Source organism: Micropterus salmoides, unplaced genomic scaffold (assembly GCF_014851395.1).
Source record: "Micropterus salmoides isolate LMB-PRFRI ecotype aquatic unplaced genomic scaffold, ASM1485139v1 Ms_hic_scaffold_4, whole genome shotgun sequence".
Lineage (NCBI taxonomy): Eukaryota > Metazoa > Chordata > Actinopteri > Centrarchiformes > Centrarchidae > Micropterus > Micropterus salmoides.
The window spans coordinates 20,523,358-20,537,650 of record NW_024043372.1 but is presented as its reverse complement, the minus strand read 5'-3'; the positions used below and the strand labels follow the sequence as shown (position 1 = coordinate 20,537,650).

The following is a 14,293-nucleotide window of genomic DNA, read 5'->3' as shown; positions in this document are numbered from 1 at the left end:
GTAGTTGTAATGCCTGTGATACATCCAGCCCAGCAGGCGGCAGTATGATCAAAGTGGCTAACGTTACATGTTGTAGCCCGGTTGTGGCTTCACGTGCAGTGAAGCCAAGTGGAGCAAAAGCAACCCTTGTTTTAGAACACTGTTAACCTCGTGAGTAAGTCTTATGAGATGTAACCTAACACAACTTTTCGAAAAAAAAATCGGGATGACCTGATGGTCAACACAATGGCAACTCCAGCCGTTCAGATGTTTCGGAGGTTAGAGGGTTTGTTTTGTGTGTACAAACCCTCTGGTGTCCACTGGAAACTCGTACGGGACAGCATCGAGACAAATCTTCTTAAAGGTGAGGATAACATGTCTTTTAAAAACGTATCTTATGGTCCTTCAAACACACTCGCAGTTTCGTTTCTATGTCTTCTGTGACGGTGATGCACCCAGCACTGCCTTTAACCTTGGTTTTCCAAATAAATCACTATGTCCTGGTAACCCATGTATCTTGACACCTTTATAGGTTTAAATGCTACGCCCTCCCAGCCAGTTCCTCAGGAGGTCCGCTTCTTGGCACACCTAGACAGCGAGACTGAAGCACCCAAGGGACTCGCACTGTCTGTGGCCTCTCTGCCAGTACTGTCCAAGCATCCTCTGGGTATGTGTTGTCCACTTCACAGCATATCTTCATTTCCTGGGTCACTTGTTCATACCTATGGTTCATACACCCCATTCAACTCAATTTGTAATTTACTGACACAAGTAATGTGAGTTTGATGTTAATAAACATAATAACTTTGTTAAAATTATTTTTATGGTGGGCCACTGTTCTGCCATTGTAGACACGACTAGGCAGGTGGACAGGAGTGAATAACTGATTGAACAGATAAATTCATAGATTTATACAAAGCATTCACTGCAAAGTCATCGTGCATCATGTTTTGGGAGCAAAAAATTCAACACGCTCCGTTTAATTTAGTTTTCTCTCATTTTACCTCCATGGTCGTATTAAAGTAGAATTTAAATGAAGTCTGGGTTGATGGCTCATGAGTGACTTCAGAAGTACAGGTTTATATCAGCTGGAATGACATTGAGGACTGTCTATGAGTGAATAAAATGTGTGTTTTCTGTGTGTTTTAGTGACTGGACCTGAATTCCAGCATGTTAGAATTGGAGTAGGACATCGCCTGGATGCGTTCTCTTCTGGTGTCCTAGGTATAATTCATTTAGAGCTGATCAGGGGAGAAAACCTGTTTGTTTGTGTTGTGAATGTCTCTTTTTCACACCTTTTTTTTTCAACTTTAGTTCTCGCTGTTGGGAATGGAAACAAGGCCCTGAATGATCTCTACAGAACACGAGTCACAAGGGTAATTTGTCACTTCTGCTGGTTTTACATCAGATGTACAAATATGTAAGAAAGATATAATATCCACAGGTTTTTTAATGCTGTTTGATATGTTTCAGGATTACACATTGGAGGGTGAATTTGGGACTGCAACAGATGATTCCTCTCACACAGGCAGAGTTATTGAAAGGTCCACCTATGGTAGGATAGCTTTCTTCCTATATGTGTTCACTTTCATCAGATCATTCACTTAGTAATAGTTTTAGATCATTATATTTGAGAAGTAGTATTTTATGTAAAGCAATTCTCAATGCCTTTACGTGAAGCAATTTTCTACACAGCTCAATATATACAATAATTTTGTCCCTGTTATAGTGTAACTTATTTCATGGGCAGATTTCATATTCATCAGTTTGTTTCTATCTAGCATACTACTATTTGTAAATGTGCGCTTGTGCCATTTCCACCTTTTGAATGGAGGGTCATGTATTAATCACTGGCCAAACCTCACCTAAACTCACTGCATCAGTTGTTGTGCCTTTGACCGTATCTGACCCTAAAATATGTCTGTGTTCAACAGGTCACATCACACAGGATAAGCTGGACAGAGTCTTGGCAATGCTGCAGGGAGCCAATCAAAAGGCCTTGTTAATGTATGTAACTACATTTAATGTTCATTGCATTTCTATAAACAATATTGACATTTTTCATACGTTTCTGTGTATTAAACATTTTCTTCTCTGTGCTTAACTTTTCAATAAGATCCTGCTGAACATGTAACACAGTAAAATGATGAATGATTATTCATAGTGCAGGTAGATGACTGTGTTTTTCCTATACAGGTATTCCAACGTAGACATGCGCTCGCAGGAAGCCTATGAGATGGCTGTGCAAGGTTTACTGGGTCCAGATGGGAAATCACTGCCTATTTTGACAGGCTTGCGTTGCATTCACTTCCAGCCCCCTAACTTCACTTTAGGTAAATTTTTTAGGTGAACACACAGAAAAACCTCATTTCAGGATGCTTACTGAGCTTGTTTGTTGTTTTTCTCTGTTCCTGCAGAGGTGCAGTGTCTGAATGAAACTCAGAAATATTTGCGCAAAGTTGTGCATGAGATAGGACTCGAGCTGCACAGCACAGCAGTGTGTAAAGGAGTTAGACGGACCAGAGACGGCTCCTTCACCCTGCAGGATGCCCTGACTCATCACCACTGGACTGCTTCGGATGTTATGCAGGCCATCAGACAATACCACTCCTCCAAAAGAAATAAAAAAAAGTCCCACACACAGATCAACGACTCAGCATTACAAATACCAGAAGAGAATACAACGACAGCCAGTCAACAAAATGAGACCAGCGAGGAAGCAGCAGCAGGTAGAATGAAATGACTTGTCGCTGGTAGTTTATAACAACTGCTCTAGAGTGACTCTGAGCTTCAGCGCTACATCACTTTGAGTTCAACTCATCTGAAGGGATGTGAAAAGACCAAAGATCTTGGTTCCTAAAGGAGAAAGTATCAAATTGGACACGATTCATTACATCATGTCCAATTGTTCATCTTGCTTTTGTTTAAGATTCTCTCCAACTTGCTGGATCTCACATGAATGTTACAATGTTTTCACCTTTTGTTAAATGTTGTGCAGGTAATATTAAGTTATTCCTCAAAGCATAATAAGAAAGTGGTTTATTTAGATCATGAAATAAATTTACAATGTAAGAGATTTAACAGTGCATTACTACAAAGTGGTTGGTGCCATGCATTAGAGGCATTTGTGTGACATATTAAGTTAAATCAACACTCTTGATGGACTGCAGATGAGATGATGCAACTGCTTTATTAACACAAATTTCCCCCTGAGTGGCAAAATGTTCAAAGATACTTCTATTTCAGTTGCTTTTGTAGCATTGTTTTATGGTCTAATGCACCTGTTGAGAACCTTCTGATCCCTGCTGTGCCGAATGTGGGGAAAAAAGTGAAATCAACAGACAGCTGCCAATCAGCTCTCCCACTGTGAACAATAATAGATAATAACTTTAACAGTACTCCTTACAGCTGGTTTAGAAAATAAAACTGTACCTGCAACCTTGTGCCTTGACCCATTTAAAAGGTTTTGAACAATTTTACATTCTGTATTTTCCTCATTTTGTTTGGGGGGGGGGGGAGAAAGAACTTTGTAGTTTGACACTAAAATATTAATTAATTATTAAAAGTTCTTCTTTGTATACAGTATGTTGAGTTAAAGGTTTGATGCAGATTTAATCTTGCATGTTAACTGACCTGCTGTGTTCTCACTAAAAGTCTAAAATTAATTTAAATAATTAATTGGAAGTTTACTTATTCCTGTAATTAGTACCAAATTACATTGTTCTTTCCAGGAAACCTCTTATTTTGCATAAGTATTCATAAATTACAGCAGTAGTGAAGGAAGTGTTAAAATAATGTACTTACCAGTAAGTAAAAGTTCCAATACCAAAGAATAGAAATACTCCGTTACATGATAAAGCCCTGCATTCCAAATGTACGTAAGTAGAAGTACAGAAGTATCAGCTTTAAAAGTATTCAATGCAGAGTGGCTACTGTTAGTGTTATACTATTATGTTATTGGATCATTAGTATTGATATATTAATATGTAAGCTGTATTTTAATGTTGTTGGTCAAGGTGGAGTTAATTTTAACTGCTTCATATACATATATTTGGCAGTTTAATCTGTAATAATGGGTCATATTTTGTAAACTGATTATTTTGTATAGAGTACAGTAGAGTAAAGATCCGAGGGGCAATTTGTCTCACAATATTAGTCAATAATAAATAAAAAATAAATAATACTCAATACAATACACACAGTACACAATTAGTTATCTTGTCACCAGAACCATTGAAAGAGCAGGAAAAGAGGGCAAAAATGGGGGCAACATCATGGAGGCCCAGTCCCATTTTGTTTAAAAGCCAATAGCTGATGGAATAAAAGACCTTTGTAAAATCTTAATTTGAAAAGACCACTAACTATAACTCTTAAATAAAGGTAGCGAAGTAAAAGTACGATATTTCTCTGGAAGTATTGTATAAAGTGAAAATACTCATAAATACCTAAATATTGTACTTGAGTAAATGTAATAAGTTACTTTCCACCACTGAAATACGGACCCATAAAACAAAGCGTATAACAAGCTTTTAATCATATCAGATATGGTGTAGTCGTCTGTGTCCTCTGAAGATGCCGCCTCAGCGTTTCTGTTCCCCACAAAAGCTCCTTTGGGATTTTATATGGTTATTGCAGTGGTGCCATTGCTGTCATGCTCTTCATACCATTGAAGGACTTGTTGTTCCAGTGGGAACACTGTTGTCTTTGTCATTCTGGAAACACACAACTTCCATGAGGACACAAATTAACTTCGAGAGCACGTGGACGTTCTGGAGGTTTATTAAGCATGAGACATGATGTCAGAGCTATTGATTAAAGGTATATAGCAAGGGAAATGCACACAAAAATAATTTGATGTATTTTTAAAGCCCATTAAATACTTTATGACCACTGTCTTTAATTATAGAGCCATGAAATGTATTTATGGTTGTCTTGTCGGTCTGGCAGCTGTGTGACAAATCCAAGTATGCCATTCATTTAGAACAGATGGTAAACAACATACAAAATCATTTTAAATGTAATTATTGACAAAGGCTGTGTGCTAAACGGCTACAAAAATGAAATGATGGGCTTGTTCACAGGCACATTGCACAAGGTGCTTGTAACATTGAAATGACAAAAAGTAACATTTATTATATAAATATAATCTAAATTTGCCAGTTAAGATTCAGCAACAGAAAAATTTAAAGATATATACACACACACATTTAATATATATTTGTGTATAAGTAAAATTATTAAGGTTAAAGTATAGACAGTGTTGAGAAACGCAGTTATACAAATACAATAAAGAGTATTTTCTTTGTGGAAACTTTTTTTCTGAGGACCCAAGACCTGAAACAGAAAGTGCTAAAGTACTAAAAGTTTAGTTTCCCAGAGAGATTGGTTAAATACATCAAAGGGAAGATTCATGTTCCCGAAGGAAAATCCTTGACCTGCCTCTAAAGAAAGCCCGTACCAGCTGTACAGTATAGTATATACATAAAGGTACACAGTATGGACACATCAAAACACCCTCTGGGACTTCCTCTCCCAGTGAAATTTCTGAAAATGTGCCATTTCAAAAAGTATATTTTTTGCAACTATAGGAATATCATACTTCAAGCTGTCATCTGTTGTCCTCTAAATTAGTAATTTTCTCGTGAGGCTTGGTAGAAAGGTTAATGTCAAAAGAAAATTTAACATATATTTGCATAAATTCATACAATTTGTAATAAAACAGATTGAAAGAACCAAAGATGGTTTGAGTCCCAGTTTTAAACCCGCATCTGTTCAGCAACATCCTGATGATTTTTTCTGTTGGGGCTCCTTGTGTAACACCATTGCTTCCTCTCTTGTGTCAGCTTTTTGACTCAACATTCTGGTAACAACACAACAACAACAAAACAATCAGTTGCAACATTACAGCACAGAGTATAGTACAGGACATGCTTTTGAAAAATACACGGGTGGGCAACAAAAAAATACAAATAGTCTGTGACAGTAAAATGTGTTACCTGGCCATAGTTTCCAAAGACTGAATCACGTTTTCACCTGTGGCAGCGCTGCACTCCATGAATTCAAAGTTGTACTCCTGTGAAAAAACCAAAGGTAAAACTGCTGCTTTAGTGCCTTTTGATAATCACAAGCATTTACCTATATTCTAAAAGTGCTAGAGGACGTAATGCCACAAATACCTTAGCTAGAATTTCCCCCTGCTGAGTTTTAACCTGACGTTCTGCATGATCACTTTTATTCCCAAGAAGTAAAATGGTCACGTTTTCTGCAGCACCTTCCTGTAAAAAAAGACAATAGTTTGATTATTGTAGGTTAAATAGGTCCCATGTACTCAAAATCCTAGAAAATTCTTACCACAAGAATTTAATTACCATGTTTTATTTAGTTTGCGTTGAACAAATAGGTGCATACTGAAAATGAAATCCTTCACAACGATCAATATTGGAATTGGAAGTAATGTTGATGCATATTTGACATTTTTACGTTTATATTCCTTCCTACTGTAGGTACACAGTTAAGTATATGTTTAGACATTTTTACTTTAGACTATTCAGAGTAGGTTCTTGAAGAATAAATCAAATAAATCAATACATTTAAATCAAACTTAGATACTTTTGTGGTAGTACTTTTAAATTTGAATAACAACAGTATTTTTCTTTTTCTTTAAAAGTTAATTTATGACTGCTTTGTGTTAAGAAATTCAATTCTGATTCATATGAAATGTTTGTATGGAAGCCCTGAGAGGCAAGTGAGAAAATAATCTGTCTATGTCCATTTTTTTGTGATACAGGTGGGAAAAAGTGTAGTAAGAGTAGTGGTGCACTTCAGCCTTTTGTGCCCGAAATGAGTATTACAACAACACAACGTTTTTTCACATTCTTAAGTCATACACCAGAGGTCACTAATTAGCAGGCCGCGGTCCGGATCCAGACCCAGCTGCCGTCCTCTCCAGACCAAGACCAATAGCCCATTTATTATTGAGAATTACTACCTTGTGACGGAGCGTTTCTATTTTAACCCGCGCAGCTTTTCTAGCATTTACTGTACTGGTTTAGCGGGCCAGGAAACTCACAGACCAATTGCATGTGGTCCAATCGTCTCATGTGATGCTACTCAGCCAATCTGCATTCCGATAAGCATTGCGAGTCGAGTTTTTAACCAAGAAATGTAGCCTACACATTCTTACATGTACATCCTTCCCACGGACTGTTCAAAACAAGAATATCTCAGATATCTCCAATCCTAGCTGGCAGACAAGCTACAGCTCACGTTTCTTAATGAACAAGAGAAAGTAGGGAAGTGGTAGCTATATAAGAGGGAATGAAAGAGAGAGCTTTTTTTTTTAAACGCAGCCCTTAGTTTACTTTAATTTAGAAGTTATTATTTATTATCCCTCCAGTTTGATGTGAAAACTGACAGTAGCCAAAATATTGTTGAAATATTATTTGATTTGACCGTCAGTTTTTGACTAAAAATATATGTTGATATAGTTATGGTACTGAATATTAACCCAAATTAGTCGTTATGATGTTCCGGACCTTTGCTTTTCTCTAACTGGATCTCTTTGAATTTTAATTGAATACCCCTGTTACACACAAAGGAGAGAATCACAAGATTTTTTTTCCTCACTTGCCTCTAGTTCCTGAAAATGCTCTCCACTACACACTAGCCACACATATAAACACATTGTAGCAAGTTTACAGTCTGTCTGGCCTTGAATCAAAACCTGTAGTTCAACATCTATAAAAAAAAAAAAAAGGCCAAAAAACTATTCTACAGCCACTGCAGCTTTAAGTTCACCATACCTGAATACAGCTTGCCCAGTAGCTGATGGCAGAAAAACTCTGAGAGGAACTGATGTCATACATCAAGAGAAATGCCTGGGCTTTATGGAAAATCTGTCTTGTGATGCTGTGAAACCTTTGAAGGATGATAAAGAATGTAATCAGAGACAGGCTGCCACGAGATTTCACATTTTTCTTTTATCCAGGAGAGGCTTAACTTTACACATTTAGCACCATTCAAAAGTGAACATCACTGTAAAACAGCCAGAAACATTCGGCAGTGACAAAATAGTTAGTTGAGTTTGCAGAGAATTCCCTCAAGCGTTTCTTCTAGAGATGCTTTCTGGACATCTTTCCTCCAAAGGATGATGATGTGAACGCAGTGACTCCACTATTGCTTCATAAATGAAGTCGAGTGACTCTTACTGTAATACAACACACATTATGTTTTTAATCCACAAAGTTAATGTCAGACCTGTCTTTTATTTGTGATGTCCTTTTGTTTGTGTTTCGGGGTTTTCAGTTACCACTGCCTGCGCTAACTCACATTTACAATATCTTTGACTGGGTATAATAGCAAGCACATAGAGGATGTTATTTATGTAAGCATCAAATCTTCTTATAGTAAGAATGGGATGTTAGGACCCTAAGTAATTTACATTGATTTAAAATTAGTTTGAATGAAAAAACTATGATGATTTGGGGTGCACATCTCAAGATGTATTTCAACCAAGCTAATCTAATACATCCACCAAAAAGCCAACTAATATGTGAGTGAACATGTGGGCATCTACACACTGCGTGCATGTTACGCCCACTGCTGCAGCTGGGACCAAATCTGTTGTTATAATTCCAGCATAAAAAACATTGCTGAGGTGTGCCAAACCAGTTCTGAAACAGGTTACAACCTGACTGACTTTCCAATACTTGAAAGAGTGTTTTGAACACATTGTCTGGCACATGTTCAGGGAGGCTTCTGTCTGCAGTAATTCATATTTACAATATCATTGACTGGCTACAATAGCAAGCGCAAAGAGGAAGTTATTTATGTAAGCATCGTCACATGTGCTCATCAGAAGTCTTGGCTGACTGCAGAAGTGTACACACTGCTGAAAAACTGGAATGCTGCCTTTTAGACCGGGTGACAAAGAAAGCCTTCAGGACAGCGAGACAACCTGTCCTTTGATCAATTCGCAGAAAATCCACTGCCACTTCCAGGAATACAAAGATGTGCAGACGTGCATGTGGCAACAACTCTAGTAATCAGGAAGTGCTTCAGGACGTGTGTGGCACATGAAGCAAGGTGCATTTCTTTTTTCATGGCAGCTTCAAGATGAACCAGAAGCTACCTCAACAGAGCAAGGATGAGGGACCCCAAAACACCTAAATAGCTGGATTTTGTTTATAAACAATAACACCTCTACATAACATTGTCCTTTTATGTAGAAAAAGGACGGATGTGGACATGATAACATCATGGTCGGAAAGCATCATCTTCTCATGTCTATAGCTTTAGAGAGTCACTCATTTTCACAAATATGGGCTGAACTTTTTAAGATGAGAGCAGGGAAATGTCGAGTGGCTTTGACCCTGTCATAATACGTGTCCATTGTATCTTTGATGTCCCTCTTTTGTCTTTCTTTCTTTTTTTTTATTTTTTTTTACAATTCTCCTGCATGTAATATACTGCAAGGATATCACCTTACGGAAGTCAGTCTATCTGTGTGCCTGAAGAGGAACACACTTCTAAAATGGTTAAATAACTTTTCAAAAAGCTGGGACCACTCATATTTATTCTCTGTAATACAAAGTGCCTTCACCTAGAGTTCATATGTTTGATTACAACAGCGATAATTGTGTCTCAATAATGTAGTGTGAAAGGAAACAGGGAACTTACCTTTCTTGACCTGCTGTATCCCACAACTGTAGCACCACAGGTTTTCCATCCACTACCACTGTCCACATGCAGGAATCAAGTCCTACAAAATGTTTTTATGTTACATTATTCTGTATATTTACACACATTTATGGGAATAGGATAGGATAAAGGTCAGGTTCTTACCAACAGAGGCAGGCAAATCTAAAGAAAACTTTCCACTTTGAGCTCTTTTCATGAAGGAGGTTTTACCCACACTGCTGTCTCCAACCATCACCACATTGTAACTGTTTGATCTGAGATCTGCTCCCCCGGAATTACCTGCTAAAATAAAAAAACAAGAACGTTTTATTTCTCCATATTAAATTTCCCTCTCTCATTATCTGTCTACAATGAGCTACATTCTGCTGTGCCTGTGTTACTCAAGTACTGTTTGTATAATGTTGTTTTTACCCAGAGAAAACGTATTTTGACTCTCTTGAGCAAGGTGGATTTCAGCATAAGGATGTTGAACTGCTGTCACTCGTTCAAGCGTCTTCTCACTGTGGAACAGACGACCAAGCATAGTTCAAACAGAATACTAAAAGTAAGTCACATTCGGGATCCGTAAGGTTCAAGTTGTAAGTCATCAGTATACCTGCCAAATGTTTGCATTTCATTGAGAGATAAATCTGCTAAACTATACAGAATATAGCCACACATTTATATTTGAAGTTGAGAATTAAAAGAAAAACTACATAATAGGAAAAATATTTGAGTCAAGAATTTGTATCATTCACTTAAACCGTGAACTCAAATAAGATGTTTTGCACGTTTTACACCGAAAAATACAGGCATCTCATCTTTATCAACTGAAATGAATAATCAGATTGAATAAATATTTGAGTACTTATTGTGGTTTATCCCAAGAATGTTTATAAAAATACATATTACAAGTGTCAAGGTTGTTTTCTAGAAATTAGAAAATTAGACATGTCACAAAACACCGCTCACAGAAAACATGCAGCCAACACAGTTAAAAATACAATAATTCCAACACATACCGCCCTTTCATAAAAGCATACAAACACACATCCCGCTTAACATGCCTACAATCAAGCGCACAAAAGTATGACATTTGCTGATTGAGTGGTAAGATTGTCTGTCCTCCATTAGCTGCCTGTTTAAGTTTAACCGAGGAACAAATTACAGGTGCTGGTCATATAATTAGAATATCATCAAAAAGTTGATTTATTTCAGTAATTCCATTCAAAAAGTGAAACTTGGATTTTATATTCATTCATTACACACGACTGATATATTTCAAATGTTTATTTCATTTAATTGTGATGATTAAAAGTGACAACTAATGAAAATCCCAAATTTAGTAACGATTGTGCATGCATCTCATCTTTTAAACTGGTTACACTGAGCATCAGAATAGCACACCATATCACGTCTGTCATTTCACTATCTCCCTTGCCTCCTTACTCAGGCAAGCAGTGAAAGCAGTAGACTGCTAATCAGCCTGTTGGGAAGCTGGATAACAAACCAACAATGTCACTAACATTGTGAAAAAACAAACCTGTTTATGAGTTTCTACATTCTGTCTGTACTATACTCTGAGCATGAGGATTTGTGTAGATTGAGTCAGAGGCTTCTCTTGGATGAGTCACAGATGAATCTCAGTCCAACGGATAGTTTCATTTTGAACTGACATTAGAAGATTGATGGTGAGTCTTTGTTCTAAATGCTAACACATTAAATAGTCATTTCCAAGTTGGTTAAAAAAAAGTATATGACACATATGAATGAAGATTCCTCTGATGGTAACCTCACCAGGTAGATAAACACTACCTACTACTTGTGCTAAGCTGGACAAGGCTTGCAGGCGGCAGTGTTCCTGTTGAACCTCATCAGTGTTGGACTTACCTCACAGCCCTTGAGTGCTCTCCTGCCTTTGAGGTGCTGGGTGATGCTTTCTCGTAACTTTTAGAGACCTGCACGGACAAAAACATTTCATTCATGAGGTGACAGTGAGGATGATTCTTCTTCATCTTCAATCTGTTTTGTCTTTTGATTGCCAAATGATAATCTTTATTTGTTTTATATTAAGTCCACTTTTGCAGATCTAAGCTTTGTATTTTACAGGTTTCCCAGGAATAATCCTCTGGCATACAGGAAGTGAGGTGTTTATTTGAGGAGTATATACTGAGGAGCAATTTGTACAGTTTGTGCTCCACAACGAAGTAATGTTAAAAGCACTAAACTATAACATTTTATAGAAAGGAAAAGTAACAAGGCTTTTACATAAAAACCAGTGCATGAAAATAAGGCTATTTTTATTATTAAATAAATTTACATTGCAAGAAAACCACTTGTGCAAGGCCTTTTCTCTTCATGATCTTCTTTGCATGGTATGCTTTAAGGTAGCTTATTGCCACAAAAATACAAACCACCATTAAGATCAAAAAGTCAGATACATGTTTATGTTCTCCTTTTCACTGTGTGAAACTTGTAGTGTGGCCCGCATGTTCCTCATTTAGGTTCCTTGTGACACTTGAGTGTGCAAGAGGTTTTATGCAAATAGGAAGTACAGACCAACACATACTCACTGTGCAAAAGAACACGGCCAATAACAACCATCTACTTCAGGCTAAAGGCACAAAATTATAAATACAATAAAGCTGCATAATGTTTAGAAACTTAACTAACTGGTCATAACCAGTAATCTGAGTGAAATTCACTGCAAACAACTGTCTCTTCATCAGTTTAAGTATAATGTGAAAGAGTCATAATTGGGGATTCCTACAAGAAATTCTTTGATTGTAAAAAAGATAACAAATAACACAAAAAACTACTTTACTGCTTACCTCTGATATTTTGTCCAGGCCCAAAGATTCTTCTTCATTGGTCTTGACGGCACTTTCATCTGTGATACTTCCGGCATCTCTCCCATATGTATCTGTGGTTCTGTCCCCTCCTGCAGCTTGGTTTTCATTGTTTTGGTATCCACGTGACTTCCGGTGCGATCCCATTTTTCTTTTCCTCCTACCAGATTCTGTTTCTGACATCACATCATGTTTGGGAGAAGTGGATGGTATTGCAGGGACATACCTGGGGTGTAGCTGATGCTCTGTTTCTCCAGGTTGGCCATGAGAAACAGGATTTTCTTCAAATGTTTGGTGAGCCGGAGGTTTGAAGTGAGACTCACCAGTGTGGCTGTACGCCACTGTTTCAAATACTTTTTCTTTCCTTTGTTCAGAGTCACTGTCTTTGTATTCTAGTTGAAGTTGTAGCTCTTCTTCTTTGATACCTGAGAAACTTTCATTCTTTATATCTCCAACATTTGTTGCAGTCTCTTGCCTCATCATCCACCTTCTGGTTCTGAAGCAAATCTTTCCCTTTGGTTTGTGATCCAAGATTCTTGCGGGTGGACCCCATCTTTCTTCTCCTGTTGGTTGAATTTAAATTGGGACTTGCATTCTTCATCTCAGGATTTTTATCATGAACTACTACATTCACGTTGCTTGGCTCTTGTAAACCCTGGCAAATTTTATGCTCTTCTCCAGCTCCTCCTCTGATTACAGATTTCACCATTTCCAAATCTACCGCAGTCACAACTGGTGCTCCTGCAGATGTCAAAGCTTGGTTCTGGATTACATTCACACACTCTGGCCTTTCCTCATCATTTTGTGTACTCAGATCACTGTCCCTTACATCAGCTGCCTGAACAAAGTTAACAGGACAAGCATCTTCTTCATTGTGGGTGAAAGATTGCTCAGGAAGCAGATCCTTTAAATCATCTGTGTCTACTATACTGCTCTGTATACTCTGCAGATCAGAGGCACTGCTTTGTAGCTTTTGCCCTTTGTCGTGAACAGTGCTGGCTTCCAGTTCTTCTTTACACACGGGACTCAATGATGGGTTTGCATTTTCATTCTGTGATACCTCTGTAGTTACATTCATTGGTAACTCATCCACTTCTTCCATCTTGTCAAGACTTCTCATGTCAGCTTCTATGTTTAAGTTGCTTTCTTTTGTTTCACCTTTGTTGTCCATTCCTGCCCGTGGTTTTCTATTGAGTTGAGACCCGCGAGTAGAGCCCATCTTTCTCCTCTTCTCTTTGGATCTTCCTTGCAAATTTACACCATTTTCTAAATTGTTTATTTTTTGTATCCCTTGTTGGTTGTCACTTGCATCTACTGCTGTAGAAATTCCACTTTCCTCTGACATATCCCCAGCTGGCTCTGCTTTTCTGAAGTTTTCCTTGTCAAATGGAGCCCAAGTGACAGTTCTGTTGTTTGCGGCACGTGTGATCTCCAGTGAAGCAGTCATTTCTTGGGCTTCATGGTCTTTTTTTCTAGGATGTTCAATTGTTTCTGCAACGTCATCCTGTCCAGAAACTTGTATATCTACAAAACTCTCCACTTCTGTACTATAGTCTCTTATTGTGACATCTTGCACAGTTTCTATTGCATCATTTGTCTGTTGCATATTCACTTCTTGTCCCAGTGAGTCTTTGTCACAAGTTAAAGCTTCTGTGTTGTGGACCTGAAAGGCTTCATCTTGCTCAAGAACATCCGACATGACTGACCTGGCAGTGACGTTGTCATCATGATATGAGATATTCTGTATGTTTGAATCATCTTTCCATTGTATCGAGTCCATTTTAACT

General features: G+C 37.8%; 2 protein-coding genes across 3 annotated transcripts; one reads left to right on the top strand and one right to left on the bottom strand.

Moving 5' to 3' along the window:
- The first annotated feature begins 6 nt into the window (after nucleotides 1-6).
- trub2 (TruB pseudouridine (psi) synthase family member 2) lies at nucleotides 7-3,422 on the top strand. The gene is made up of 8 exons (XM_038697140.1): nucleotides 7-343; nucleotides 512-646; nucleotides 1,129-1,203; nucleotides 1,294-1,355; nucleotides 1,453-1,534; nucleotides 1,914-1,986; nucleotides 2,176-2,312; nucleotides 2,397-3,422. The coding sequence occupies exons 1-8, from the start codon at nucleotides 214-216 to the stop codon at nucleotides 2,720-2,722; spliced, it is 1,020 nt and encodes a 339-aa protein (XP_038553068.1). The 5' UTR covers nucleotides 7-213; the 3' UTR covers nucleotides 2,723-3,422.
- Nucleotides 3,423-5,656: 2,234 nt separating this feature from the next.
- Nucleotides 5,657-12,972, bottom strand: rab44 (RAB44, member RAS oncogene family). 2 transcript variants are annotated; one of them, XM_038697534.1, is made up of 9 exons: nucleotides 12,489-12,972; nucleotides 11,548-11,615; nucleotides 10,090-10,178; nucleotides 9,823-9,960; nucleotides 9,658-9,739; nucleotides 7,782-7,896; nucleotides 6,156-6,254; nucleotides 5,976-6,052; nucleotides 5,657-5,839 (listed from the first exon to the last, which is right to left on the bottom strand). In XM_038697534.1, exons 1-9 carry the CDS (start codon nucleotides 12,687-12,689, stop codon nucleotides 5,752-5,754), a joined length of 957 nt encoding a protein of 318 aa, XP_038553462.1. In that variant the 5' UTR covers nucleotides 12,690-12,972; the 3' UTR covers nucleotides 5,657-5,751. The 2 variants fall into 2 exon arrangements, with proteins under 2 accessions (XP_038553462.1, XP_038553463.1); XM_038697535.1 differs by having other exon boundaries at nucleotides 9,823-9,957.
- Nucleotides 12,973-14,293: the final 1,321 nt, after the last annotated feature.

What these genes read in the sequence shown, in the direction of transcription:
- trub2 (XM_038697140.1), top strand. Translation starts at nt 214, where the DNA reads ATGGTCAACACAATGGCAACTCCAGCCGTTCAGATGTTTCGGAGGTTA. An exon ending in CGAGACAAATCTTCTTAAAG is followed by an intron (nt 344 to 511) that starts GTGAGGATAACA and finishes ACACCTTTATAG; the next exon opens with GTTTAAATGCTACGCCCTCC. An exon ending in GCCCCCTAACTTCACTTTAG is followed by an intron (nt 2,313 to 2,396) that starts GTAAATTTTTTA and finishes CTGTTCCTGCAG; the next exon opens with AGGTGCAGTGTCTGAATGAA.
- rab44 (XM_038697534.1), bottom strand. Translation starts at nt 12,689, where the DNA reads ATGTCAGAAACAGAATCTGGTAGGAGGAAAAGAAAAATGGGATCGCAC. An exon ending in AGATTTGCCTGCCTCTGTTG is followed by an intron (nt 9,740 to 9,822) that starts GTAAGAACCTGA and finishes AACATTTTGTAG; the next exon opens with GACTTGATTCCTGCATGTGG. An exon ending in GATACAGCAGGTCAAGAAAG is followed by an intron (nt 7,897 to 9,657) that starts GTAAGTTCCCTG and finishes CATCCTTCAAAG; the next exon opens with GTTTCACAGCATCACAAGAC.